The sequence below is a fragment of the Oryctolagus cuniculus genome, chromosome 3 (genome assembly GCF_051225735.1).
Source record: "Oryctolagus cuniculus isolate XC-2025 breed Fujian yellow rabbit chromosome 3, ASM5122573v1, whole genome shotgun sequence".
Taxonomy (NCBI): domain Eukaryota; kingdom Metazoa; phylum Chordata; class Mammalia; order Lagomorpha; family Leporidae; genus Oryctolagus; species Oryctolagus cuniculus.
Window position 1 is genome coordinate 107,454,534 of NC_142869.1, and position 27,249 is coordinate 107,481,782.

At 47.1% G+C, this 27,249-nt stretch overlaps 1 protein-coding gene across 1 annotated transcript in view; it reads left to right on the top strand.

The window, feature by feature from the left end:
- LPH (lactase phlorizin hydrolase) overlaps nt 1-27,249 on the top strand; it is a 73,813-nt gene that overhangs the window by 21,118 nt on the left and 25,446 nt on the right. The window contains 7 exon segments of the mRNA NM_001101689.1: nt 2,175-2,258; nt 6,800-6,902; nt 8,563-8,641; nt 15,346-16,060; nt 19,734-20,379; nt 23,653-25,203; nt 26,262-26,530. Coding sequence (NP_001095159.1) covers nt 2,175-2,258; nt 6,800-6,902; nt 8,563-8,641; nt 15,346-16,060; nt 19,734-20,379; nt 23,653-25,203; nt 26,262-26,530 — 3,447 coding nt within the window.

Below are 27,249 nucleotides of genomic sequence, written 5' to 3' on the forward strand. Positions count from 1 at the left end.
ATTTTCTATCTTAATCAGTATGTATTCTATGTCATACTCCCCTAAATAGGTACTAATCCCTTTGAGCCTTCCTGTGTGTGTGTATGTGTGTTTGTGTACTGCACTTTTTGTCTTAGTGTCTGTGGTATGTTTGTTTCCTATTCTCCCGCACTCTCTGCTTGATGTCTTTTCTTTCTTTTTTCTTTTTCTTTTGTTTTTTATTCGACAGAGTTATAGACAGTGAGAGAGAGAGACAGAGAGAAAGGTCTTCCTTTCATTGGTTCACTCCCCAAATGGCTGCTGCGGCTGGTGCTGTGCCGATTCAAAGCCAGGAGCCAGGTGCTACCCCCTGGTCTCCCATGTGGGTGCAGGGATCCAAGCACTTGGGCCATCCTCCACTGCCCTCCTGGGCCACAGTAGAGAGCTGGACTGGAAGAGGAGCAACCGGGACTAGAACCAGCACCCATATGGGATGCCAGTGCTGCAGGTGGAGGATTAACCAAGTGAGCCACGGTGCCGACCCCTTTTTTTTTTTTTTTAAGATTTATTTATTTATTTGAAAGTCATAGTTACACAGAGAGGAGGAGAGGCAGAGAGAGAGAGAGAGAGAGGTCTTCCATCTGCTGGTTCATTCCCCAGATGGCCGCAACAGCTGGAGCTAAGCCAATCCGAAGCCAGGAAACAGAAGCTTCTTCCAGGACTCCCATGAGGGTGTAGGGACCCAAGGACTTAGGCCACCTTCTATGACTTTCCCAGGCCATAGCAGAGAGCTGGATCGGAAGTGGAGCAGCCAGGACTTGAACCGGCACCCATATGGGATGCCGGCACTGCAGGCGGCGGTCCTACCCGTACACCACAGCGCCTGCCCTATTGATGTGTTTTCTGACCTCTGTCCTTCCACAAATCTTCTGGAAAAATCCCATCCATTGTTAATGACCATGTGAACATGCCTTTCTTTAGGAGGCCTTGCTTAATATTAATTGCTATCTCAAATTGAGATTCCCGTTTCCATACTTGGAAACTTTAGCCATTTGTCATACCAGCAGTTACCAAGCTTTAGTGTGTTTCAGAATAATCTTGAGAGCTAGTAAAGGATACAGAGATGACTGCTGACCATGATGGGACGAACCTGGGCCTCTGTGGGTTTCCAAGTTCCCAGGTGAATCTAATTCCCACTAAACTTTGAGAACCACTGGTGTGGGATTTTTTTCTAACTTCTGACTTTCTGCCTTTTCTTCATGTTAACTACACCTCCCTATTGATTTGTATACTTCTTGAGATCGCCTTTATCTTTAATTGAAACTGCCCACCTAATGTGACTTTCAGAAATTGGAATTCAATTATTGTGTGTTGTACAGAACTGACACACACAAGCAAGATCACAGAGGTGCCTTAGGGGGAAGTTTGAATGATTGGGAAAGCAGTAGGGAGTATGTGGGTAATCAATTGTAAAGCACAGTGCACCTGATTCTCATCAGATGCCATTGTCTTCAGTCCTCCACGTGTTTTGACTGTGGATCTGGTGTTCTTTGAGCATATGCAGGCCAGTGATAGGGCAGAGGAGTAATCCTTAATAAGAGGGTGGATGCACTTGTCAAGGACCGGGACCATGACGGCTGTGCTCTTGGCTAGTAGAATGGGCCAGGCCAGGGCTAACTGAGTGGGCTTCAAATATGGCCTAAAATTAAAACAGAAACCGAAATGTCAGTAGGGCCTGCAGAGATCACTATGGAGCTCATGATGGCTGAGGGCTCTACTGCCTCCATCCTGGTGAAGTGTGAGGATCAGGAGAGTGATGCTACACAGGGCAGTTCTCACCTCCAACACTCTCCCCTGGTGCTCCGCTACATTAGTGGTTACCACCATTTCTGCATCCTCACTCATTCACTCGTCCCTTTCATCATACACACTCAACTGAGTGCTTCTGTTTGCCAGTTCCTGGGCTGATCATATAGACAGTGTAAACATAGATGGTGTCTTCCCCACACACACAGGCAAACCTCTCCCACCTCCACGCACACCCAAACACACACATGTTCTCACTCCATCCCCATCCTTTCTCCCACTTCTTTCTCCCTTGGAGTATCCAATGTTGTACTATTCATTTTAGTAGTAAGAAGGAAAACAAAAAAGAACTCCTTGAACAACTCTTTGTCTTGAAAATGCTTATGTTCTAATGGCCTGTTTATTTCTAGGACTCGATTGATTTCCTCTCTCTTGATTTGTCTTATGAATGCCAAAGTGAGACGAGTCTACCAGAGAAGCTGAGTAAATTGCAGGTAATGTGAGACCTTTTCATACTGGTGATTATGATTAAGTTTCCTGAGAGCCTATTAGACATGTAAAGCTTTGGCTAATGCATGAACTGGACTTGCACCCACAGTCAGAAGGCCTACTGAGGGGCATTTGGGGTTTCCATCGAAGGCATCCCGAGAAGCTTGGGCTGTCAGGCAGTCTTCCTGGAAAGGATAACGGGGCTATCTTGTGAAGGAAATGGTCACATGGACCTTCTGCTCTTTGGGAAGAAACCTACTGGGAACTGAAATCCATTGTTCATTCTGAGTTATAAGAAGAATATTTGCCAGTGGTGGTGAGCTTTACCCAACAGCATGATTTGATTTTTTACTCTTAAATATTGGTGAGATAACATTTATGTTGTTTATTTTACCACAATTTTTAAAAATTTCACACCAAAGTCTATTGATTCAATTCCAACTATGGGGACCTTCCAGTAACATCGGGAGTCTGCTTACCATACCCGTTATTGTTTTTCTGTTTTTCTCAAGTCTCGTGTTGCTGGCCTGTCAGAGAGCTGTGCTGGAAGCCTCCTACCCAACTATCCCTTACACTTGGCTCTTGCTGTGTGACTTCCTTACTTAACTCCTTGCAGTCCCAACTATCTCCCATTTCCTTATGGGAAATAACTGACTATGCACAGTTGTTTCTCTTGCACCTTCCAAGTCCTCCTCGTGATCCTGTGCATAACCCTGAAGAGCAGTCTTCTCTCAGGCCTCTCTGCAGATACCTGACCACCAGGATTCACTCATATAAGAACTCTTGGCTTTGTAGGTTGGAGCATGAAACCATTGTTCTCTCTTTTTAATCCTGTGCCTATCAGGAGGCAGGCTGGGAAACCCCTATTCACAACCCTCAGTTTGGAGTCCCACCACCTCCACCACCAGCAGAATGGTTTATCCAAGGAACTATCCACTGAAAGGGCAAGTCAGTAATGCCAAGCAGTGACCCAGCTATATTGACGCTGAGGCAGGAGACTTGCAATGGATACACAAGCATCAATCCAATCCCAATGTCTGTGCTTCCAGCCTCCAGTGTAGACACCACTGCTTTTCTTATCTACCAACAGTAGGGTGATACAATCAAGGCCAACCAATGCATCCACAGGAACTCTGTCAATATAGTGCTTCATGCCAGTCATTGTGCAAGGAGCTTAGTCCACACATGGTTTCTACCCCACAACACGCTCCAAGGTTTAGGAAACTTAGCCAAGTACAGATTCTGAATAGTGGGTGTTGATTTTGAGATTAGAACCAGGGTCTTCTCATTCTTGAACAATACTCTGCTTCTCAAAACAAAGATAAATCTAAACTGTGTAGGTGCATTATGACAGGTGTAACATTTTTAAATTATAAATGATGTTAGTTGTTTTTGTAAACACCTTCTCACCTGAATCTGAACTTACGTGCAACCCAGAGCCTGAACTTGTGGGCTTGTGGCCAAGATTTCTGGGCCTTAAAAATGCTGTCTTCCAGGTCAGCTTATACCCATGACTTCCATGAGGAATTCAACCAGAGCATATTGCTAAACTAAGGGGTTCAGACACTGCTCATGTTCTAAAACCATCTAGGTCACACAGATGCAGCAGGCCTTTGAGAGGCAGGCAGCAGAACTGGCACCATTTATTCTTGAGGATGTGGTCCGGAGTGTTCTCATTTTATGTCACAACATTGTCAAGATTCTGCTCCCACCAGTGTCTGAACAATGCTGTGAAGCCTCAGTCCACAGCCAGCCAGCCACCTAGTAAAACTTTCCATTTTATTTTATTTTATTTTTTTAAGGGAAAGGGTTTATTGGGGAACACCCTACAGACCGGAGTGAAGGGGCGGCGAAGGAAAAGAAAGAATATAAGAGAGAAACAGAGAGGAGAGGAGCTAGCAAGGAGAGAAGATAGAGCAGAGAAGAGGAGAGAGGAGAGCAGAGCCAAGAGACCAGAGGAGGAGGCTAGAGAGAGGAACCGAAAGAGAGCAGGAGAGAAGGGCCAAGAGAGCATGTGTTCAGGAACAGGCCCTTTTAAAACTTTGCCTGAGAGCGGGCAGGGAAGCAGGAGCAGCGAATGCCATTAGGATGGGGGTGGAGCCTGGCTCAGGTAGCTGGGCCATGCGGCCACCTGGCTACAACTGCGCCAGTTTCCTAACATTCCCCCCTTTTAAAACTTTCCATTTTAAAACAGCTATTTATTAGGATTAAATGCCAGGCAGTTGTTCTTGGTCCTTTTGTTTCCTTGATAGGAATTCAGTTCCACCCATTGCACCTGACAGCTCAAAGATTCAGAGTGACAAGTGGCAACAGCTGTGCCAGAGAGGAGTCTTCTTCTCTGGGGCTCTGGTACATACCAGGCAGCATTTCCCAAGCATGGTTACCACACGCAGGACAGGAAGAACAGCAGGGTCCTCACTGAAGAGAGGGGCCAAGTTGTGTCCATGGGACCCTGAACCGTGTTGTCCACGGTGGCCTTCTCAACACATTCCCTCCTCGTACTGGTGCCCCACTGTCCTCTTAAAGGGACCTCTTCCTGTAGGTGGTGGGTTGTGGCATTGCAGGAGGTAGCAGGCACCTGCTCCTATTCCATGCACTCCCCCAGAGTACTGTGCACCCTCACTAGCTTCCCAGGCCCTGACAGCACACAGATGTCTCAGAGCCTGAGAACATCATCAAGCCTGGCACCTGGGTGGAGAGCCAGGTCATATCATAGAGTCTGAACCCTGCAGGAGGCCCACAGGGGATCTCACATCCACTTCTCAGAAAAGGCTCTGTCATCTCAGGGGGTTCTTCACTTCACAGAGACAGGACAGAGAGTCTCCAAGGCTCCTCCAGCCGTACCATCCTGTGACACTACAGGCGTCCCCACCCTGTGTAAAGATCTTTCAGGAAGGAAGGAACTTTGGTTCTTTGAACAGGTCACCCTCAACTACGTGGCTCTCCTGCAGTCACCCAGCACAGGCAAAGAGCAAGAGACCTGGGGCGTCACTGCCCAGTGACTGTGTGGTCAGGGCCAACTCATTTGGCTTCTAAGGCTTCAGATGCCTGCTCTGTAAACAATGGACTTGGTCCCAGGTAGCTTTGAGAAAATGAAGACTGTGTTGCTTCTTTTGAAGTTGTTGCAGTTGGCCTCTGTTAGTAGCATTTTTCAAGAAAAAATTTATTTATTTATGTATTTGAAAGGCAGAGTTACACAGAGAGTGAGACACACACACACACACACAGAGAGAGAGAGAGAGAGAGAGAGAGAGAGAGAGGTCTTCCATCCACTGGTTCACTTCACTAACGTCTACAATGGCCAGGGCTGGGCCAGGCAGGATTAGGGGCGTCATCTGGGTATCCCACGTAGGTGTCAAGGGGCCAAGTACTGGGGCCATCATCCTGTGCTTTCTCAGGCACATTAACAGGCAGCTGGAACTAAAGTGGAGCAGCCGGGACTCAAATTGGCACCCATATGGGATGCAAGCATCGCAGGTGGTGGCTTAACTATACCACAACTCTGGTCCCTGTTAGTAGCTTATAACTGCTCAGAGGAAGAATAAGTTGGTTTGGAAGAAATGACCAAACCCTAACCTTCTCAAAACAGGTCATTCAATCATGTCAGCTTAGAGATGTTTTTCTTAATACTGAAGTAGCTAGAAACAAGGAGAATTACATGTGTTACAATGTAATGATGACAACTCATTTAACTTCTTATTATGGAAAATTTCAAACACATCATATGTAGAAAAAGTAGATTGAGCCCCTCTGAAGCCATTGACAGCTTGCAAAGCTGTTGGCCCAAGGCTGGTGTTGTCTGAACTACACCCGTCTCTCCTCCCTCTCACTTGGGATTATCTTGAAGCAGACTTTAGACGCCCATAAATATGGTGCTGGTGGCATCCTAATTAAGCTTTTTTTTTAAATTTATTTATTTGAAAGGCAAAGTTACAGAGAGAGAGAGACAGACAGACAGACAGAGATCTTCCACCCACTGGTTTGTTTCTCACATGGATGCAATGACTAGAGCTGGGCCAGGCCGAAGCCAGAAGTAAGCAGCTGCTTCTGAGTCTCCCCCCTGGTAACAGGGACTCAGGGGCTTGGGCCATCTTCCACTGCTTTCCCAGTCTCATTAGCAGGGAGCTGGATTGGAGTACAGCAGCCAGGACCAGAACCAGCACCCGTATGGGATGCTGATATGGCAAGCAACAGTTTAATCTGTGCCACAGCACTGGCCCCTAAATTAAGTCTCTTGGGTATCATGGATTCCTGATGTGAGTGGATGGCCTTGTTCCTTATCCTAACATACTTCCTGACTCAAGGAGGTACCTCATAGCCCTGTGATGAAGTATTAAACGTATGTGTCCCTTTTGTGGGGATTGTGGCCTGTGTTATTGAAAGCGTAGGTTATTTTGGAGTCTGCTACCGGCTCATTAAATTAGGCTGGAGGTAATTTCCAAAGTAAGAATGAGTGTTTATAGCTTCTCATCTTGCAACTTTGTCTGGTATCCGAAGATACTTCCTAGGAAGTTTGGGTTTACTTGTTGGTCCTTATCTTTCTCAGACCATTGAGCCAAAAGTGAAAGTTTTCATCTTCACTCTGAGACTCCAGGACTGCCCCTCCTCCAGGAAGAGCCCAGCCAGCCTGCTCTTCAGTCTTCTCGAAGGTGAGTGGAAGACTGGGGAGAGGTTCTGAGTGACATTTGGCACACTGGTTTGGTGGGTAGCAGTCTCAAAGTCTGAGGTTTCTAAGGGAGGAGGCTGGTCCGGAGGCACCTCCCATGCACCAGGTGTCTCCTGCCTTCCTGTTGATGCTGCCTTGCAGCAAGCACCCCCGTCCCAAGAAAGAGGAGAGCTTCTATGCGGGTATGCCCAGGATGCTTCACATGGAAATAAGCACCATCAGGATCGGATGTGAGTTGTAAGCAGACAGCCGATCTCTACCTTTATATCCCCTTCAGTTACCTCTCCCTACAAGGTCCCTCATTTCTGCCCCTCCTGGCAGGGTTGCCTAGTGCTTGTCTCTGTCTAGCCAGTGCCCTGCTTCCCCTTGATCCACATCCTCATTACCTTAACCCTGGCAAACCTCTGACCAAGATGCTAAGAACCTTCAGGTCTGGACTCACAGCTCAAACACCATCTTCTCATTGTCTCTTCATTCAGATTATTCTTGAGAGTGAATCTGATTGGTTGATTGTGGATCAGGAGGCTGCTCTGATCCAGTCAGGGGAGGAGGGGGCTGTTAAGGTACTGAGGCTGGAGGCCACTGGCGGCTCTGCAGGAAGCGGGGGAGGGACACAGGCTGAGGGTCGATGTTCAGTCCTGTCACTCTTTTCACAGGCCAGGGTATGGGAGAAATACATGTTGTTCTTCCTTATGCTGTTACCTTCCTGGCACCGGGTGGCAACAATGGCCTCCTGACCCTCATCCACAGACCTGTCAACAGCCCTCATCCTAATTCACCCTTGACAGCATAACCAGTTCTCTTCTTAAATCCCATTCCTTTCTCTGTGGGTCAAATGATAACTTCTATGATTGGGCATTTTGTAGCATTTTAAAACATATCTACCCCTTCTAATGTTCGAATTCTTTTAAACCAATTGTCCTCCAAGTGTAGTCACCAGCATCACCTGCAGCATCAGCATCACCTGTGAAATTGGAGAAATTCATCTTCCTGGCCGGCGGTGCAGCTCACTAGGCTAATCCTCCACCTAGCGGCGCCAGCACACCGGGTTCTAGTCCCAGTCGGGGCAGCAGATTCTGTCCTGGTTGCCCCTCTTCCAGGCCAGCTCTCTGCTGTGGCCCGGGAGTGCAGTGGGGGATGGCCCAAGTCCTTGGGCCCTGCACCCCATGGGAGACCAGGAGAAGCACCTGGCTCCTGGCTTCGGATCAGCACGGTGCACCGGCCGTGGCGGCCATTGGAGGGTGAACCAACGGCAAAGGAAGACATTTCTCTCTCTCTCTCTCTCTCTCTCTCTCTCTCTCTCTCAGTTTCCACTCTGCCTGTCAAAAAATAAAAAAATAAATTGAGCCTGAGCCCTACCTAACACCCACTGCATCAGAGACTCAAGGTAGGCTTTGCAGCCTGTATCTGTACAAGCTCTGTAGCTGATATTGATTTACACTGAGTTGTGAGACCCACTGTTTCAAGTCATACAAAGGAAAAGTCATATCCTACTTCCCAAACCTTAGCCCATGGTATTTTCCAGAAGCACTTGGAGCCATTGCTTGGCATTCGGTTGTGTTATGTGAGTTAGGGAATCTGTTGACTTCAGACGTGCCTGTTCTTTGTCAGGCTTCAGGTTAATCAAGCTTCTTCTCTTACAGCCATAAATAAAGACCAAGTGCTCACCCTTGGGTTTGATGTTAATGCGTTTCTGAACTGTTCATCAACTTCCAAGAAAAGGTAATGTTAGCTCTCAGTAACTGATGTTGGTGCAATACTCTGCTGTTCTTGCATATGTGCAATCTCAAGGGACTGTTGTCATCTCTCAGACCAGTGGATTTATTATAACCACTCAATGAAATAGAGAAATGAAGGCTCAGATGGAAAACAGGGAGAATCTGTCTCTTACTGAGTTCTACCCTGGGCCTTACACAGTCTGGCTTTCTCACCCAGCAGCACACAACTTACAGAGCTAGGATTTGAACCCCTGCCTTTTAGTTTAAGATCCCCTTAGAGTATGGCAGGTGTTTGATGCCATGGTTAAGATTCCTCCTGGAGGCCGGCGCCGTGGCTCAATAGGCTAATCCTTTGCCTGCAGCACCGGCACACCAGGTTCTAGTCCCGGTTGGGGTGCCAGACTCTGTCCTGGTTGCTCCTCTTCCACTCCAGCTCTCTGCTGTGGCCCGGGAGTGCAGTGAAGGATGGCCCAAGTCCTTGGGCCCTGCACCCACACGGGAGACCAGAAGCACCTGGCTCCTGCCTTCAGATCAGCGCAGTGCACCGGCCACAGCGCGCCAGCCGCAAGTGGCCATTGGAGGGTGAACCAATGGAAAAGGAAGACCTTTCTCTCTGTCTCTCTCTCTCTCTCTCACTGTCCACTCTGCCTGTCAAAAAAAAAAAAAAAAAGATTCCTCCTGGAACATCCACATCCCATATGGGTATCCTGTAGTTTGAGTCTGAGTTCCATTTCCAAATCCAACTTCCTGTGAATACATACCTTTAGAGGCAGCAGATGATGGCTCAAATTCTTGGATCCCTGCCACCAACATTAGAGAATGGAGTTGAGTTTCTGGCTCCTGGCTTCAGCCTTTCCCAGCCTTGGCTGTTGCAAGCATTTGAACATTAAGCAGCAGATGGAAGACAAATTTCTCTCTCTCCCTGCCCCCACCTTTCAAATAAATACATTTATTAAAAAATTTATTTATTTATTTGAAAGGCAGAGTTATAGAGAGGATGAGAGAGAGAGAGAGAGAGAGAGAGAGAGAGAAAGTCTTTCATCTGCTGGGTCACTCCCCAAATGGCTGCAATGGCTGGAGCCAGGCTGATCTGAAGCCAGGGGCCAGGAGCTTCTAGGTCTCCCATGCGGGTGCAGGGGCCCAAGGAGCTGGGCCATCTTCCACTGCTCTCCCAGACCATAGCAGAGAGCTGGATCAGAAGTGGCACCCAAATGGATGGGATGCTGGCACTGCAGGTGGCATCTTTACCACAGCGCCGGCCCTGATCAGATTTTTTTTAAAAAAAGATGCTTTTGGAGTTATGAGCATGAGGACTAAAGGCCATGATAGAGATAGATATGACCATCCTAGTGAAGTCACGTGATGTGAGTTCTCTGCACTTATAAAAAAAGATTTATTTATTGATTTGTTTATTTGAAAGTCATAATTATGTAGAGAGGGAGAGACAAAGAGAGAGGTCTTCCATCTGCTGGTTCACTCCCTAAATGGCCACATTGGCCAGGGCTGAGCCAGGCCAAAGTCAGGATCATCTTGCAGGTCTCCCACATGAGCGGCTGGGACCCAAGCACTTGGGCCATCTGCCACTGCTTTTCTAGGGCCATAAGCCAGGAGCTGGATCAGGAATAAAGCAACCAAGACACAAACTGGCACCCATATGAGTTGCTTGCACCACAGATGGCAGTTTCACCCACTATGCCACAATACCAGCCCTAGTTTTCTATACTTTCTATGTGAAATGTCCTCCCTGTGAGGAGACAGAGTAGAGAAGAAAGCCAGATGCTGCAGAACCCTCACCTGACAGTGTTCTTGGGACAGAAAGTTTAATCAGTTATGAGTTACAAATAATTTCTTTTTTAAAAATATTTTTATTTATTTTATTTGAAAGTCAGAGTTACACAGAGAGAGAAGGAGAGGCAGAGAGAGAGATCTTCCATTCACTGGTTCACTCCCCAATTGGCCGCAACAGTCAGAGCTGTGCCAATCTGAAGCCAGGAGCTTCCTCCGAGTCTTCCCATGTGGGTACAGGGGCCCAAGGACTTGCACCATCTTCTGCTGCTTTCCCAGGCTGTATCAGAGAGCTGAATCAGAAGTGGAGTAGCTGGGACTCAAACCGGTGCCCATATGGGATGTCGGCACTGCAGGCGGCGGCTTTTCCTGCTACACCACGGTGGCGGCCCCCCAAATAATTTCTTACTGAATGACTAGAGTACAAAAGTTTGTGATACACTTTTATTTTTAAAGATTTATTTATTTATGTGAAAGACAGAGTTACACAGAGAGGGAAGGAAAGGCAGAGAGAGGGGTCTTCCATCCACTGGTTCTCTCCCCAATTGGCTGCAACGGACAGATCTGTGCTGATCTGAAGCTGAGAGCCAGGAGCTTCCTCTGAGTCTTCCCATGTGGGTGCAGGGGCCCAAGGACTTGGGCCATCTTGTACTGTTTTCCCAGGCCATAGCAGAGAGCTGGATCGGAAGTGGAGCAGCTGGGAATTAAACCAGCACCCATATGGGATGCCAGCACTGTAGGTGGTGGCTTTACCCGCTACACCACAGTGCTGGCCCCCAGTGATACACTCTTAAAAAGTAAGAGCATATTTGAGGTTATCCACACAATTATACAGTCTCAAGCATCAATATCCTAATATGCTTTTCAAGTTGGCAAGAAAAGGGTGGTATGGTTTCCAAGAACCTGGCGCCCAATGGATGTGTGTTCCACACGTGACCTTCACATAGCAGGCAATAAGGTACAGCAAACACTGGAAACGATCACTGGGCTTCCAGACCCCCAGCTAGAACTCTCTTATCATGCACCTCCAAAGCATATCAACATCAGTGTCACCACCTCCTGTCCCTGTCCTCTTGGAGTAGTTGTTCCGTTCTGAGCTGTGACCTCCCTCTCTCTTTACTCTTCTCAACTCTTCCAGTCAGCAGACTCAGGGCTGCTGCTGGCCTTCAGGCTGTGCCCTGGGAGTGCAAGCAGAGCAGTGAACACAGGTGGAGCTGCTCCCTGACCACACATGGGGCCAGCCGAGGGTGCTGGGCTGTGTCCCTGGGAACGAAACTCAAAGGCCAAAAAAAAAAAAAAAAAAAATGGGTTTCCTGGGAGTCCAGTGATTACGAAGCACAAGTGGCACCAGCCCTGGGTTTCTCTCTCTTCCACCCTGACCCAGGTACTTCACCAGGCCCGCTTGTCCTACCTTGAAATTGACACCAGGGGGCCTTACTCGGGTGGATGTGGCACAGGGGGAAGGGTTTTAGAGAGAGCTAACATAGATTTCTCCCTCGAGAAGTTTGACCCCTGCAGATGAGACAGACTCAAATGACTGTCACACCAGAGAGTGACAGGAGACACACAGCACTGGGACGCAGAGGAGGAAGAGAGTGTTGTGTGGAGCGCTGTGAGGCTGCAGGAGAGGGACTTAGAAGCCATGGGCATCGGGCATGAGGCTTTCTTTGGGAAATCTCCCCCCAGGTTAGGCAGACCCTGGACTCCCCACGCCAACGTCTGTGTGGCAGGTCCTCCTGCACCCAGAGGTGTTGATTTCTCTCCTCAGAGCTCGTCTCATCCGAGCCAGAAGGACAGAGTCAGAGTCTGGAGGATCAGCTCAGGGTGAGGTTACGAGCAGCTGGGGCTGAGCACCAGGGTGGCACACTCCCCTCGTTGGCAGAAATCAGGGTACTACACATCTGAGTAGGTCTGTGTAAATAGTACCATTACTTTTGTCTCTCTAGCATCTATTCACTTTCTGTTGCTGGCACCTGGATTTTCCCTGGAAGAACCAGGTCAATGAGTATGTTCTGGGTGAGCCATACCATAGATGATCTTCTCCCCTAGCCACTCACCATTCCAGCAAATGTGGGCAGTTAGTGCTGAGTAGAGAGAAGGGCTGAGGTTTGGAAGCTCCCTTGCAGGACTTCCCTCCTTGGGAGGGAGGCCTTTCTGTAGTGTCCCTGTTACTTCTGCCGTTTATACTCTCTGGGCAACCTGCCTGCTGTGCGCATCACTCCCTCTTGACCCCACAGCACATAGACAAGGAAATTCTCTTGTGCTCAGCCTCCTTTTCCACATGAGTGTTATGACCAACACACCTTCCCCTGACCATTGCTCCTGCTACCCTCTGCTTGGTGTCATTCATAGTACAGTGTTTCCTGCCTGCAGAACATGTTTTTTGTTTGTTTGTTTGTTTGTTTGTTTGTTTTAAGGCAGAGTTACAGAGAAGGGAGAGACACAAAGAGATCTTCCATCTGCTGTTTCATTCTCTGATGGCTACATTCTCTGGGGCTAGTACAGGCTGAAGCCAGGAGCCAGAAGCTTCATCTGGGTGTCCCACATGGGTACCAGGGGTCTAAGAACTAGCACACTCTTTTGCTGCTTACTCAGGTAGATTAGCAGGGAGCTGGATTGTAAGTGGAGCAGCCAGGATTTGAACCCATGCCCATATGGGATACAGGCACCATAGGCAGTGCCACAACTGCACACAACGCCAGTCACAGAACATGACTTTAAAAAATTGGTTAACTAGGGGCTGGTGTTACGATATAGAGGTTAAGCTGCCATCTGCAATGCCAGAGTCCCATATGGGCACTGGTTCATGTCCTAGATGTCCACTTCCAATCTAGCTCCCTGCTAATCTGCCTGGGAAAAACAGCAGAGGATGGCCTAGGAAGAAGCTCCTGGCTCCTGGCTTCAACCAGGCTCAGCTCTGGCCATTGCAGCCATCTAGGGAGTGAACTAACAGATGGAAGACCTCCTTCTTTCTGTCCCTCTCTATAACTCTGCCTTTCAAATAAATAAAATAAATCTTTAAAAAATTAGTTAACTACTTTTTATTGGAAAGGCCAAGAGAAAGAGAGACAGACACAGAGAGATCTTCCATCCACTGGTTTACTCCTCAAATGCACACAATGACCAGGGCTATACCACAAACTACACTCTCCTCTACCCCAAAAACATGACTGATTGATTGTGAAATTTATCTAGAGAGGGGCAACCAAAATTCCTGCCTCATACCTACCCAAAAAAAGGAAGGAAGGAAAGAAGAAAGGAATGGAAGAAATGGAGGAACAGACTACAGTAAAACAGACTATATTGCGTATAAGGGTAGCAATTTTCTATGATGCTTTATTTCAGATATATTTACTCATATGTACATAAACATAAACATAATCAAATCTATGCCTATACATGATGGCATAGTGATTAAAAGCTGAGATTTGGCTTCACCAATTTCAAGTTTGTGGTCAATGAGAAGTTACTTAAAATTATCAGATATGCAGACCCCAATCTTGTTGCTTTCTCATCTTACCAAACCCTTTATTTTACAGTCCCAGATGGATGCTTTAGAACCTGTCAGCACACCCACAATCCAGGAAGCATGAAGAAGAAGGGAGTTTGTAGCCTAGGCTGCTGTTTGGTTGGCTCACACATCACTAGAGCTGTACCAGAGGTTTAATTATTCAGATATTCCTGCACCAGCTGATAAATAGCTGCTTATCTGCTAAAGCCCAAAAGTTACTCATTTATTTTTCAGCCCATCCCTGCACCCATAGGATAAGGATAAATAGTTGTAGTATCTGCCTCATAAATGTACTGTGGTAATTAAATAATTTACATACCTTTTTTTATCAGAGTGGCCAGTAGAAAACCAGGGTTCAATGAAATGAGGTCATCATTATGTGTTTGTTTTTTTTTTTTGACAGGCAGAGTTAGACAGTAAGAGAGAGAGACAGAGAGAGAGAGAGAGAGAGAGACAAACACACAGAGAAAGGTCTTCCTTCCGTTGGTTCACCCCCATATGGCTGCTACGGCCGGTGTGCTGCAGCGATCTGAAGCCAGTAACCAGGTGCTTCCTCCTGGTCTCCCAGGCAGGTGCAGGGCCCAAGCACTTGGGCCATCCTCCACTGCACTCCCGGGCCACAGCAGAGAGCTAGACTGGAAGAGGAGCAACCAGGACAGAATCCAGCGCCCAGACCAGGACTAGAACCTGGTGTGCTGGTGCCGCAGGCGGAGGATTAGCCAAGTGAGCCACGGCACTGGCCCCATCATTATGTTTTAAAATTTTTTCTTCATTTATTTTATTTATACGAAAGGTAGAAAGATATAGAGACTGAGTCAGGCAGAAATCTCCCATCCAATGATTAATCCCCAAATGCCCACAACAGCCAGGGCTGGGACAGGTCAAAGCCAGGATCCCAGGGTTCCATCTGGGTTTCCCATGTGGGTGTCAGGGACTAAAATATTTGAGCCATCACTCTGGTTCCCAGGGTGTACATTAGCAGGTAGCTGGAATGGAGAGTAGAGCTGAACTCAAGTCAGGCACTCTGATATGTGATGTAGGCATCCAATATTGCAGCATAATTTGTATACCAAACACCTGCCCCTGAAATCATCATTAGTAACTACATTTTATAAACAATACATTATAAGAAAAATAAATTATGGCACCAGAACTGAGGATGTATTCGAGGACAATCTCATACAGAGAAGGCAAGTATTGTTACAGTTTTACTTATGTAAGAACAACAACAAATAGGGATGATAGTAATGATTTTTCCACTGCCAGTCATGACTTTGTAGGATATGTTTTTTGGCTCAGTGTTTCTGTAATCTTTATTCATTAATGACATTGCCGCTCTCCATCAGTATGGGGGCATTTGTAACCCCCAGGGCATTAATCACTATGTCCCTTTATGTCTCTTCCATCCACAGCATATCTTGCTTTCTGACTGACAGCCTGGCCCTTCAGACAGACCACGAGAGAGCTGCCAGGAACTCAGCCCCTGCGTCGGCCTACCAGAGAGTCTGGGAAATGTTTGCTCACCAGCCCAGGGCAGAAAGGGATGCATTCCTGCAGGATGCTTTTCCCCAAGGCTTCCTGTGGGGCGTCTCCACGGGAGCCTTTAACGTGGAAGGAGGCTGGGCTGAGGGCGGAAGAGGACCCAGTGTCTGGGATCAGTTTGGGCATCTAAAAGCTGCCCAGGGCCAGGCGACACCGGAGGTGGCCAGTGACAGCTACTACAAGTGGGCCTCTGACGTGGCCCTGCTTCGCGGCCTCAGGGCTCAGGTGTACAAGTTCTCCATCTCCTGGTCCCGGATCTTCCCCATGGGGCGCGGGAGCAGCCCTAGCCCCCAGGGCGTCGCCTACTATAACAAGCTGATCGACAGCCTGCTGGACTCCCACATTGAGCCCATGGCCACGCTTTTCCACTGGGACCTGCCTCAGGCCCTACAGGATGAGGGAGGGTGGCAGAATGAGAGCGTGGTGGATGCCTTTGTGGACTACGCAGCCTTCTGCTTCTCTGCGTTCGGGAACCGTGTGAAGCTGTGGGTGACCTTCCATGAGCCATGGGTGATGAGCTACGCGGGTTATGGCACCGGCCAGCACGCACCAGGCATCTCAGACCCAGGGATCGCCTCATTTCAGGTATTCCCATCTCTGCATCTCCTACTGATCCAAGCAGAAGGGGTATTTGACTGTAAGAAAGTCATATTATCTGTCTCCTTCCCATCAGCAAATACTTACTTTTTGATATTTAAATCAATCATGGGAAAAGAAGGAATCAAACTGTTGGTCATGTTATTTTGTCCTGACAGCATGCTTGGATTTGAAAACAGTTCTTACATCCTCAGAATGGCGCTGAAAGATGAGAGAGTTGGGGCTCAGAGAGGATACACCATGTGATTGTAACATCACTCGCAGGTTGCCATATTGAGGCCTTGCTTTGAGCCTGAGACTCCTTCACCCTGAAGAGAGATTCCCATGTCAGCTAGGACTCTAAGTGGCAAATATCAAAACAACAAAACAGTCCTAACTGACTTCAGTAAGAAGGAAATTTATTTTTTAAAAGATTTTATTAATTTATTTGAGAGGTAGAATTACAGTGAGAGGGAGAGACAGAGAGAAAGGTCTTCCTTCTGTTGGTTCACTCCCCAAATGGCCACATTGGCCAGAGCTGCGCTGATCCGAAGCCAGGAACCAGGTGCTTCTTCCTGGTTTCCCATGTGGGTACAGGGGTCCAAGCACTTGGGCAATCTTCCACTGTTTTCCCAGGCCATAGCAGTGAGCTGGATTGGAAGAGGAGCAGCTGGGACTAGAAAAGCACCCATATGGGTGCTCTTGTTCAGCAGATGAACACATATATACATAAATGGTTCTTCTGAAATGGACGATTTGAACTTTTATTTTTGTGCCGTTGTTGTGGAACTCATCGAAATCATTCTGCTTAGGCTTTTTTTCTTATCCTTTGAACTATGGCTCCTGAACTATTTTTACAGAAACTTTGATTAAAACGTTCCCTTCGTGTTTCTCCTTCATTTCCTGCTTTTATTTATGAAGATGCTTCAAAAAGTTCATGGAAAAATGGAGGTGAAAAATAAGTTTATTTGGTGCCGAAAATTTTAAAACACATGCACTTTTTTGTATCAAATTGCTTTTCTGTGAACTTTCTGGGGACCCTTCACATTGGTTAAAATGTTATGATACCATTCATTGTCTTTGCTCAGGTTGCTATATTGCCATAGACTAGTGAGAACAGATGCTTATTTTTTTATTTATTTTTTAAGATTTATCTTATTTGAAAGAGTTACACACAGAAGGAGAGGTAAAGAGAGAAGACAGATAGACAGACAGAGACAGGTCTTCCATCAGCTGGTTTACTTCCCAATTGGCCACAATGGCTGGACCTGCACTGATCTGAAACCAAGAGCCAGGAGCTTCTTCTGGGTCTCCTACGCGAGTCCAGGGGCCCAAGGACTTGAGCCAGCTTCTACTGATTTCCTAGGCCATAGCAGAGAACTGGATCGGAAATGGAGTAGCTGGAACTTGAGCTGGTGCCCATATGGGATGCCAGAACTGCAGGTGGGGGCTTTACCCACTATGCCGCAGCGCCAACCCCAACAGATGTCTTTTTCTCACAGTCCTGGAGTCTGACAATCCCAAGACCAAATTGTCAGCATGGTCAGGTTGTGGTGAGGGCTGTTTTCCTGGTCTGCAGATAGCCATCACTTGTTGTGTCCTCATATGCTGGGGAGGGGAGGAGGGGAGAAAGAGAGAGACAGATCATTTTGGTTGCCTTTCATGTAATGGCCTTGATCCCATTGTGAAGGACACAGCCTCATGAACTCATCAGTAGGCAATAACTTCCAAAAGACTCCATCCCCAAATACCACCACATTGAAGCTTAGGGCTTTGTAATGAATTTTGAGGATGGAAATTCAAATAGCAACTATTTATGGGAAAATTTTAAAGAAATAGTTTCTCTTATTCTCCCAAAGTTTCTTTCCTGTCTTGGATTCTTTGTGTTTATGGCACTATCACAGTGTACCTCATTTAGTGCTCATTGCTTACTTGACTTTGTAACATGACTATTGCAGATGATTGTCTAGTATTCCACTGAGCCCCCACCCTGACACTGACCAGTGTAGAGGGGAAGCATTCCTGACTTTTGGAAAGGTGTGCAGTTTGCCATTGAGTTTAGAACCTGATTAAGTACTTAGATTTGTGGCATGAGAAGCAGCGTAGAGTTTCAGTCTGTAGGGCATATTTTGATATGAAATTCTTCAAAATCCAGTGTCATCATCTTCAGATGATAAAAAGGAAAAATGAAAGGGAGCAAAAATCTAGGTCTTGCTGCTGCCCTACAGGCTTCCGCTTGATACAGTCTGCACTGTAATCATGTAAGCCTCCCCGTGAGATCCCTAGTCACCTGCTGCTTGCAGCAAGGAAGCTGACATTGAGATCTGAGTTTATAAAGCAAGTTAGTGGCAAAGTCAGGCTTTAAATGTAGGCTTGTTATAATCTGGACAGACCTCTTTCACCCACATTAGCCCATAATCCTCCACCAAGAAAAGCTGTTGACTTTTAAGACCATGAGTTAAATTCATGAAGAGATCCTCCCCACCTTTTTTTTTGACAGGCAGAATTATAGACAGTGAGAGAGAAACAGAGAGAAAGGTCTTCCTTCCATTGGTTCACTCCCCTAATGGCCGCTGCGGCTGGCACTGCGCCGATCTGAAGCCAGAAGCCAGGTACTTCCTCCCGGTCTCCCATGCGGGTGCAGGGACCCAAGCAATTTGGCCATCCTCCACTGCTTTCCTGGGCCACAGCAGAGAGATGGACTGGAAAAGGAGCAACCGGGACTAGTACCTGGTGCCCCAACTGGGACTAGAACCCGGGGTGCTGGCGCTGCAGGTGGAGGATTAGCCAAGTGAGCCATGGCGCTGGCCCATGAAGAGATTCCTGGTTGTGAATTTTCTTCCCAGATTTCATTCAGGAGAAAGGAGAATAGGTGAGTTAGAAAGAGTGGCCCTCTCTCTTGTGTGTTATTTAAAACAATGCGGCCCATTAACTAACTGGTCAATAAGCACTTATTAAGGACAGAGGCAGTATGGCATTGTGGATGACAATAGCAAACCTGGAATTGGACTGCTTGGATTTTGTGTTCTCACTTTATTTGTAACTGTGAATCTTGTAGTTTTACACATATGTGGGTTGTGTTTTCCTCATCTGTAAAGTGCTAATAATAAGTGTGCTTCCCACAGGTGGTGGTTGTGAGGATTGCATCAAAGAATTCACTGAGTAATAGGTGCCCAATATGTTAGTGGTTTTTAATGTGGTTGTTGATGCGGTTGTTGACTTGGTGACTTCTGGACTCTGTTGATGATGTGGGAGTTGTATTGCTGACATTGTCGTCAACAGTGTTGTTGATTAACTGACATTATTGATACTTTTAATATTGCTGATATTGCTATTGACTAGCTGATGTTGATAGTGGTGTTGATGTTAACTTGTTGACATCAGTATTAAGCTCTTATGAGGTTGATATACTGATAATTGTTATTGACTCAGTTGTGTAGTTTTCTGGTTGGCATTATGATTGACTTGTTGATATCAGTGACTTGTTGATTACTTTGTATTAGTGTTGATGCTGTTGATACTGACTTTGTTGCTGGTGTTATCTTTACTGGCCTGTGGATATTGTTGACATTGGTGTTCGCTTGATGACCTTGTTGTTGTTAACTTGTTATTGGCTTTTTAGTCTTGCACTTGTCCTTGCTGTTGTTACTAAGCACTGTTTTCCTTCGTTCTTTCCCACAAGGTGGCTCACTTGGTCCTCAAGGCCCACGCCAGGACTTGGCACCACTACAACAGCCACCATCGCCCACAGCAGCAGGGCCGTGTGGGCATCGTGCTGAACTCAGACTGGGCAGAACCCCTGTCTCCAGAGCGACCTGAGGACCTTGCAGCCTCTGAGCGCTTCTTGCACTTCATGCTGGGCTGGTTTGCACACCCCATCTTTGTGGATGGGGACTACCCGGCCACCATGAAGGCTCAGATCCAGCAAAGGAATGAACAGTGCCCTAGTCCTGTCGCACAGCTCCCGGAGTTCACCGACACAGAGAAGCAGCTCTTAAAAGGCTCTGCTGATTTTCTGGGTTTGTCTCATTACACGTCGCGCCTCATCAGCAAGGCCCCAGAAGACAGCTGCATCCCCAGCTATGATACCATCGGAGGCTTCTCCCAACACACGGACCCTGCATGGCCCCAGACTTCGTCTCCTTGGATTCGCGTGGTGCCCTGGGGTATAAGGAGACTGTTGCAGTTTGTATCCTTGGAATACACAAAAGGAAAAGTTCCAATCTACCTGGCTGGGAATGGCATGCCCATAGGGGAGAGTGAAAATCTCCTCAATGATTCCTTGAGAGTAGACTACTTCAATCAGTACATCAATGAGGTGCTCAAGGGTAAGAACAGTGCATCTGCTGGTGATTGGAAGGTGGGTGGTACTTCTCCAAGTCTTCAGAGATTTATTAGTGAGAAATGAAGACAAAAGACAATATTAGCATTAACAGTGGGAAATCCCTTACCTGATCTTCCTAATTCTCTTTTCCAAAGTCTCTCATCCTTGATTTCATGTTTGTATTTCCTAGTATGTCTCCCTTGTACATCTGCTCATCTGAGTCCTATCCAGCAATCATGCCTCATTACTGTTAAGTTCACTATTTAGCAAATCTTTATTTAGTGCCTATTATGTTCCAGGTATTGGGAAAGAGTACAAGGGTACAATATTCAAACATCATCCTTTTATAAGGAAGTCTACAGAACACAGATAATTGAAATATAAAGTGATATAGACACTATAGTATGCCTGAGATTACTTAGCATGGGGTTCCAACCTGATAAATCAGTCATTTTTAAGATTTTATTTATTTAGAAAGGCAGAGTTAGAGAGAAGCAGAGGCAGAGGGAAAGTCTTCCATCTGCTTGTTCACTCCCCAAATGGCCACAATGTCTGGAGCTGGGCCTATCAAAAGCCAGGAGCCAGGATCTTCTTCTGGGTCTGTCATGCTGTTGCAGGGACCCAAGGACTTGGGCCATCTTCTACTGCTTTCCCAGCACATAGCAGAGAGCTGGATTGGAAGTAGAGCAGCCAGGACCCAATCTAGCACCCATATGGGATATAAGCACTGCAGGCTGCGGCTTTACCTGCTGTATCACAGTTTCAGCCCCGTCAGCCTTAAACAGTTTACAGTGAGTAGCGAGCCATCTGTCCAGAAGGCTGTGTTGAAGTTTCATGGCCTTGTCAAATTCAGAGAAAATAATTATCAGAGATACCTGCCTGCCCTGGACAATGTGGTAAGAAATGGTGATCTACCTGCCACTGTTCCTGAGGTCAGACACCCTCTCCATCCTCCACCAATATTCCTCTTAGCTTCAGTTACCTGCATAATTCTGTAACCTTCATAATCTTGGAATTATTTTAAGACATCATCTCAAGTGATCCTCAAGGGTACTGCCTTGGACAGTAACTAAAGGGCACATGTTATCCTCATGGGACAACTGTAAAATGGATGCTCTGAGGGTTTGAGTGACACATCAGGAGGGGGCCCAGAGGCCTTTCTGTTTCTGGCTCAGTTCTTCACTCCACTCTCCAAGCTGTGAGGCTTCAATTCATCTTTGTATCCCCAGAGCCTGGCATGGTCTTGGGATAAAGTAGGTGCTTATTAACTTCCTTACTGAATCAATGAGCAACTTTACCTATCTCTTATGTAGTCGGTACGTTTTTTGAGAGGTTGTATAGTCTGATAAAATTAATATTTAATCCTTTTCTAGCTCTAAGCTGGAGGCCTCAGCCATTGTCTATTACTTTGGCTTTGGTTCTTGGTTGATTTACCAGACTGTTGTGCAGCAAATCAGAGGTGAACCATATGTATTAATTTCCTGGGGTCACTATAACAAAATACCACAGACTTGGCAGCTTAGAACAACAAAAATTTATTCTAACATGTTTTTAGAGGCTTGAAGTCCAAAATCAAGGTGTTGGTAGGGCCAATCTCATTTCAAAAGCTAAGACAATGTGTTCCTTGCTTATTCTTGCTTTTGGTGGCTCCAGAGTCAGCCTGCCTTCCTTCCTTCCTTCCTTCCTTCCTTCCTTCCTTCCTTCCTTCCTTTCTTTTTTCTTTCCTTCTCTTCCTTCTCTCCCTTCTCTCCCTCCCTCCCTCCCTTCCTTCTTTCCTTTGAAGGTTTGTTTCTTTATTTGAAAGGCAGAATTACAGAGAGAAAGGGAGAAACAGAGAGAGAGAGAGAGAGAGAGAGTTCTTCTATCTGCTTGTTCACTTCTCAAATGCTGCAATGTGTGGTACTGGGCCAAGCCAAAGTCATAGGATCTTGAAACTCGATCCTATTCTACTATGAGGGTAGCAGGGACCCAAATACTTGGGCCATCTTCTGCTGCTTTTCCAGGTGCATTAGAAGAAAGCTGGATCAAAAATGGAGCATCCAGCCTGTGCTGCGGCTCACTAGGCTAATCCTCCGCCTGCGGCACTGACATCCCAGGTTCTAGTCCCAGTCAGGGCGCTGGATTCTGTCCCGGTTGCTTCTCTTCCAGTCCAGCTTTCTGCTGTGGCCCAGGAAGGCAGTGGAGGATGGCCCAAGTGCTTGGGCCCTGCACCCGCATGGGAGACCAGGAGGAAGCGCCTGGCTCCTGGCTTCGGATCAGCGCAGCACGCCTGCCATAGCAGCCATTTCGGGTGGTGGTGAACAAACGGAAGGAAGACCTTTCTTTCTGTCTTTCTCTCTCTCACTGTCTAACTCTGCCTGTCAAAAAAAAAAAAAAAAAAAAAAGTGGAGCATCCAGGATACATATGGGATGCTAGTGTCACAGGCATCAGTTTAACTCACTGTGCCACAATGCCTGTTCCTCCAGACTGTTCTTCTTTCTTTTTTAAAAATTTATTTATTTATTTGAAAGGCATAGTTAGAGAGAGAGAGAGAGAGAGAGAGAGAGAGAGAGAAATCCTCCATCCGCTGGTTCACTTCCCAAATGGCCACAACAGCTGGAGCTGGGTTTATCTGAAGCCAGGAGTAAGGAGCTTTCTCCTGGTTTCCCACATAGGTACAGGGGCCCAAACACTTGGGCCATCCTCCACTGTTTTGCTTGTAGCTGCATCTCTCTAATCTTGGCCTCCATCTTCACATGGCCTTTTTCTCTTATAAAAATACTTGCTACTAGATTTAGGGTTTATCTGAGAAAGCTAGAATGATCTCATCTTAAGATCACTAATTCAGTTATTTGCCAAATCTCTCTTTCCATGTAAGGTTATATTCATGAAGTGGGGTGGTTAGGAGGTAGACATATTTTTTGGAGGAATAGGGGCACTATTCAACCCACTGTACCAAGGAATACATTTCCTTAGATTTATTTCTTTTTCAATATGGAATGTGTCATTATTTTACATCAGTATTACCAAATATAAACAAGGCGAAGCAAAAGCACATTAAAAAAAAGTTTAAGTGATTTATGTAGTCTATATGAAACCAAGGAGAGGGCGCATTCGCTCTGTAGTACTACTTAGTACTACTTTTATAACAAGAATCCAATTTGTATTAAGATTTATGGCTCGAGAAGTAAACTGATGTTTTATGGGAGTCTTGTGGATTTCCTTTTTATCATTCTGAGAAATAAAATGGTTCTATTAGTCAGTAAACCTGTAGTAACAGAGACTTTACTCTTCTAGCTATCAAGGAGGACTCCGTGGATGTTCGTTCTTACATTGCTCGCTCCCTCATGGATGGCTTTGAAGGCCCCGCCGGCTACAGCCAGAGATTCGGGCTATACCATGTCAATTTCAACGAGAGCAGCAAGCCCAGAACTCCCAGGAAATCTGCCTTCCTTCTCACCAGCATCATTGAAAAGAATGGTTTCCTCACCAAGGCAGTAAAACAACCACTGCCACCTAACTCAGCACACCTGCCTTCCAAAACCAGAGCCTCGGCCCTCCCATCAGAGGTGCCCTCCAAGGCTAAAGTGGTTTGGGAGAAGTTCTCCAACCAGACCAAGTTTGAAAGAGACTTGTTCTATCATGGTACATTCCGGGATGACTTCCTGTGGGGCGTGTCCTCTTCAGCGTATCAGATTGAAGGAGCTTGGGATGCTGATGGCAAAGGGCCCAGCATTTGGGATAACTTTACTCACACCCCAGGGAACGGTGTGACAGACAACTCCACAGGAGACATCGCCTGCGACAGCTACAACCAACTGGATGCTGATCTGAATGTGCTTCGAGCTTTGAAGGTGAAAGCCTATCGGTTCTCTCTCTCCTGGTCTCGCATTTTCCCAACCGGGACAAACAGCTCTATCAATAGTCATGGTGTTGATTATTACAACAGGCTGATCGATGGCTTGCTGGCAAGCAATATCTTTCCCATGGTGACACTGTTTCACTGGGACCTGCCCCAGGCCCTCCAGGATATAGGAGGCTGGGAGAATCCTTCCTTGATTGATCTGTTTGACAGCTATGCAGACTATTGTTTCCAGACGTTTGGGGACAGAGTCAAGTTCTGGATCACCCTTAATGAGCCCACGTACTATTCATGGTGGAGTTATGGCTCAGGGACCTTTCCCCCAAATGTGAATGACCCAGGCTGGGCACCTTATAGGATCAGCCATGCCCTCATCAAAGCGCATGCCCGAGTCTACCACACGTATGATGAGAAATACAGGCAGAGTCAGAACGGGGTCATCTCACTGAGTCTTGTCGCAGAATGGGCAGAGCCCAAGTCACCGGATGTCCTTAGAGACGTGGAAGCAGCTGACAGAAAGATGCAGTTCACCCTGGGCTGGTACGCCCACCCCATTTTTAAAACTGGAGACTATCCCGATGCCATGAAGTGGAAAGTGGGCAACAGGAGTGAACTCCAGCACTTAGCCACATCCCGCCTGCCAAGCTTCACTGAGGAAGAGAAGAGCTACATTAGGGGTACGGCCGACGTCTTCTGCCTCAACACCTATTCCTCCAAAATTGTGCAGCATAAGACACCCGCGCTCAACCCACCCTCCTACGAAGATGACCAGGAACTGGCTGAGGAGGAGGATACCTCATGGCCGACCACGGCAATGAACAGAGCTGCGTCCTTTGGAATGCGGAGACTCCTGAATTGGATCAAGGAAGAATATGGAGACATCCCCATTTACATCACAGAAAACGGGGTAGGCCTGACAAATCCAAGACTGGAGGATATTGACAGGATATTTTACTACAAAACCTACATCAACGAAGCTTTGAAAGGTATGTGAGGTCTTGAGCTTCCTTACAAAATCTTCCAGCATTCCAAATGTCATGTGTTTGAAATGGTCTGGCAGGGTGATTTACAAACCATTGACCATTCTAACTCTTATTCCCTAACCTCAAACCCTTTGCTTATCTTGGGCTTTCACCTATTTGGGAAGCTTTTAAAACACTGTGGTTGTGGCCGGCGCCGCAGCTCAATAGGCTAATCCTCCACCTGCGGTTCCAGCATACCAGGTCTAGTCCCAGTCAGGGCACCGGATTCTGTCCCGGTAGCCCCTCTTCCAGGCCAGCTCTCTGCTGTGGCCCGGGAGTGCAGTGGAGGATGGCCCAAGTGCTTGGGCCCTGCACCCACAAGGAGACCAGGAGAAGCACCTGGCTCCTACCTTTGGATCAGCGCAGGTGGGCTGCTGCAGCGCGCCGGCCACGGCGGTCATTGGAGGGCAAGCCAATGGTAAAGGAAGACCTTTCTCTCTGTCTCTCTCACTGTCCACTCTGCCTGTCAAACACACACACACACACACACACACACACACACACACAGTGGTTGTCTTGGCAGAGATCGTACAAATGTACAACACAGAATCCCTACAAGACCATTTTTGTGAATCTGCTCATTCATTCTTAACCTACTTGAACTACATGTGACATGTTCTGGTTTAGTGTTGGAGATAAAACATAAACTTCTGCCCTCACGGAACTCATATTCTAGTGGGTTCCATATACTCATTTAGAATAAGATATTCTTCTCTAATTTATACCTCTGTGCTTAACATCTCAATCAGGCTGAGTCCCTTGGATTTCAGACATGTATCTACCTACCAGAAGAATTTGATTTTGTGAAGATTAGTCATTAATGCTTGCTGTGAGCTTGTCAGAGATGGCAGAGTAAAATAAAAAAGATGATCTGTCCCTCTCTGAAGGCTTAGATTACTTTGTGTACAAGTTGACTATTTGAAACCATTGCTTTTAGTGGATGAACCAGTCTTGCCTGGGCTTCTTGGGGTTCTTGCCTCCTGGGGTAAAACTCTCCTCTGCTCACCATGAAATATTCCCAGCCTACAGGCTTGATGGTGTCAACCTTCGAGGTTATTCTGCCTGGTCTCTGATGGACAACTTTGAGTGGCTTCAAGGCTACACTATCAAGTTTGGACTGTATCATGTTGACTTTGAAAATGTGAACAGGCCTCGCACAGCAAGAATCTCAGCCAGTTACTACACAGAACTTATTACCAACAACGGCATGCCACTGCCCAGTGAGGATGAGTTTGTGTATGGACAGTTTCCTGAGGGCTTCGTCTGGAGTACATCTACTGCTGCGTTTCAGGTGAGGAGTTCAGGGAGATGCACACCATATACTGCACAGCTGCCATGTACTGGCTCTAGGCTTCCTGCTCTGGAAGGCAGGGATTCCAGTAACTCTTGAAGGGAGTCCTATGCTGTGGAGATCTGGGTATTCTTCTTCCTGGACAACCTAGCTTCTTCACAAACTCGAATTTGGTTCAACCGGAACAATTGGGTGGTTCACCCTCCAATGGTTGCTGCAGCCGACGCGCTGCGGCTGGTGCACCGCGCTGATCCGAAGGCAGGAACCAGGTGCTTCTCCTGGTCTCCCATGGGGTGCAGGGCCCAAGCACTTGGGCCATCCTCCACTGCACTCCCTGGCCTCAGCAGAGAGCTGGACTGGAAGGGGGCAACCGGGACAGAATCCGGCGCCCCGACCGGGACTAGAACCCGGTGTGCTGGCGCCGCAAGGCGGAGGATTAGCCTAGTGAGCCACGGTGCTGGCCAAGCCCTTCCATTTTCTATATTTCCATCTCCTTTCTCCTGTGGTGAGAACTGTGGCTGCTAATGTATTCACCATGGTCATTTATTTGCCCAACCTCCCTCCATTAACTAATTTCTCAATTAGCCAAGACTCCCTCTGCACTCAGTCCACATAGCACTCTGGCCCTGAACTTTGCCACCTTCATGGCAGCTGTGTATGTCAAGCTTGAAGTACGGTCTTGGTTAGAATGCCACATATGCTCATATGCACAATGCCTC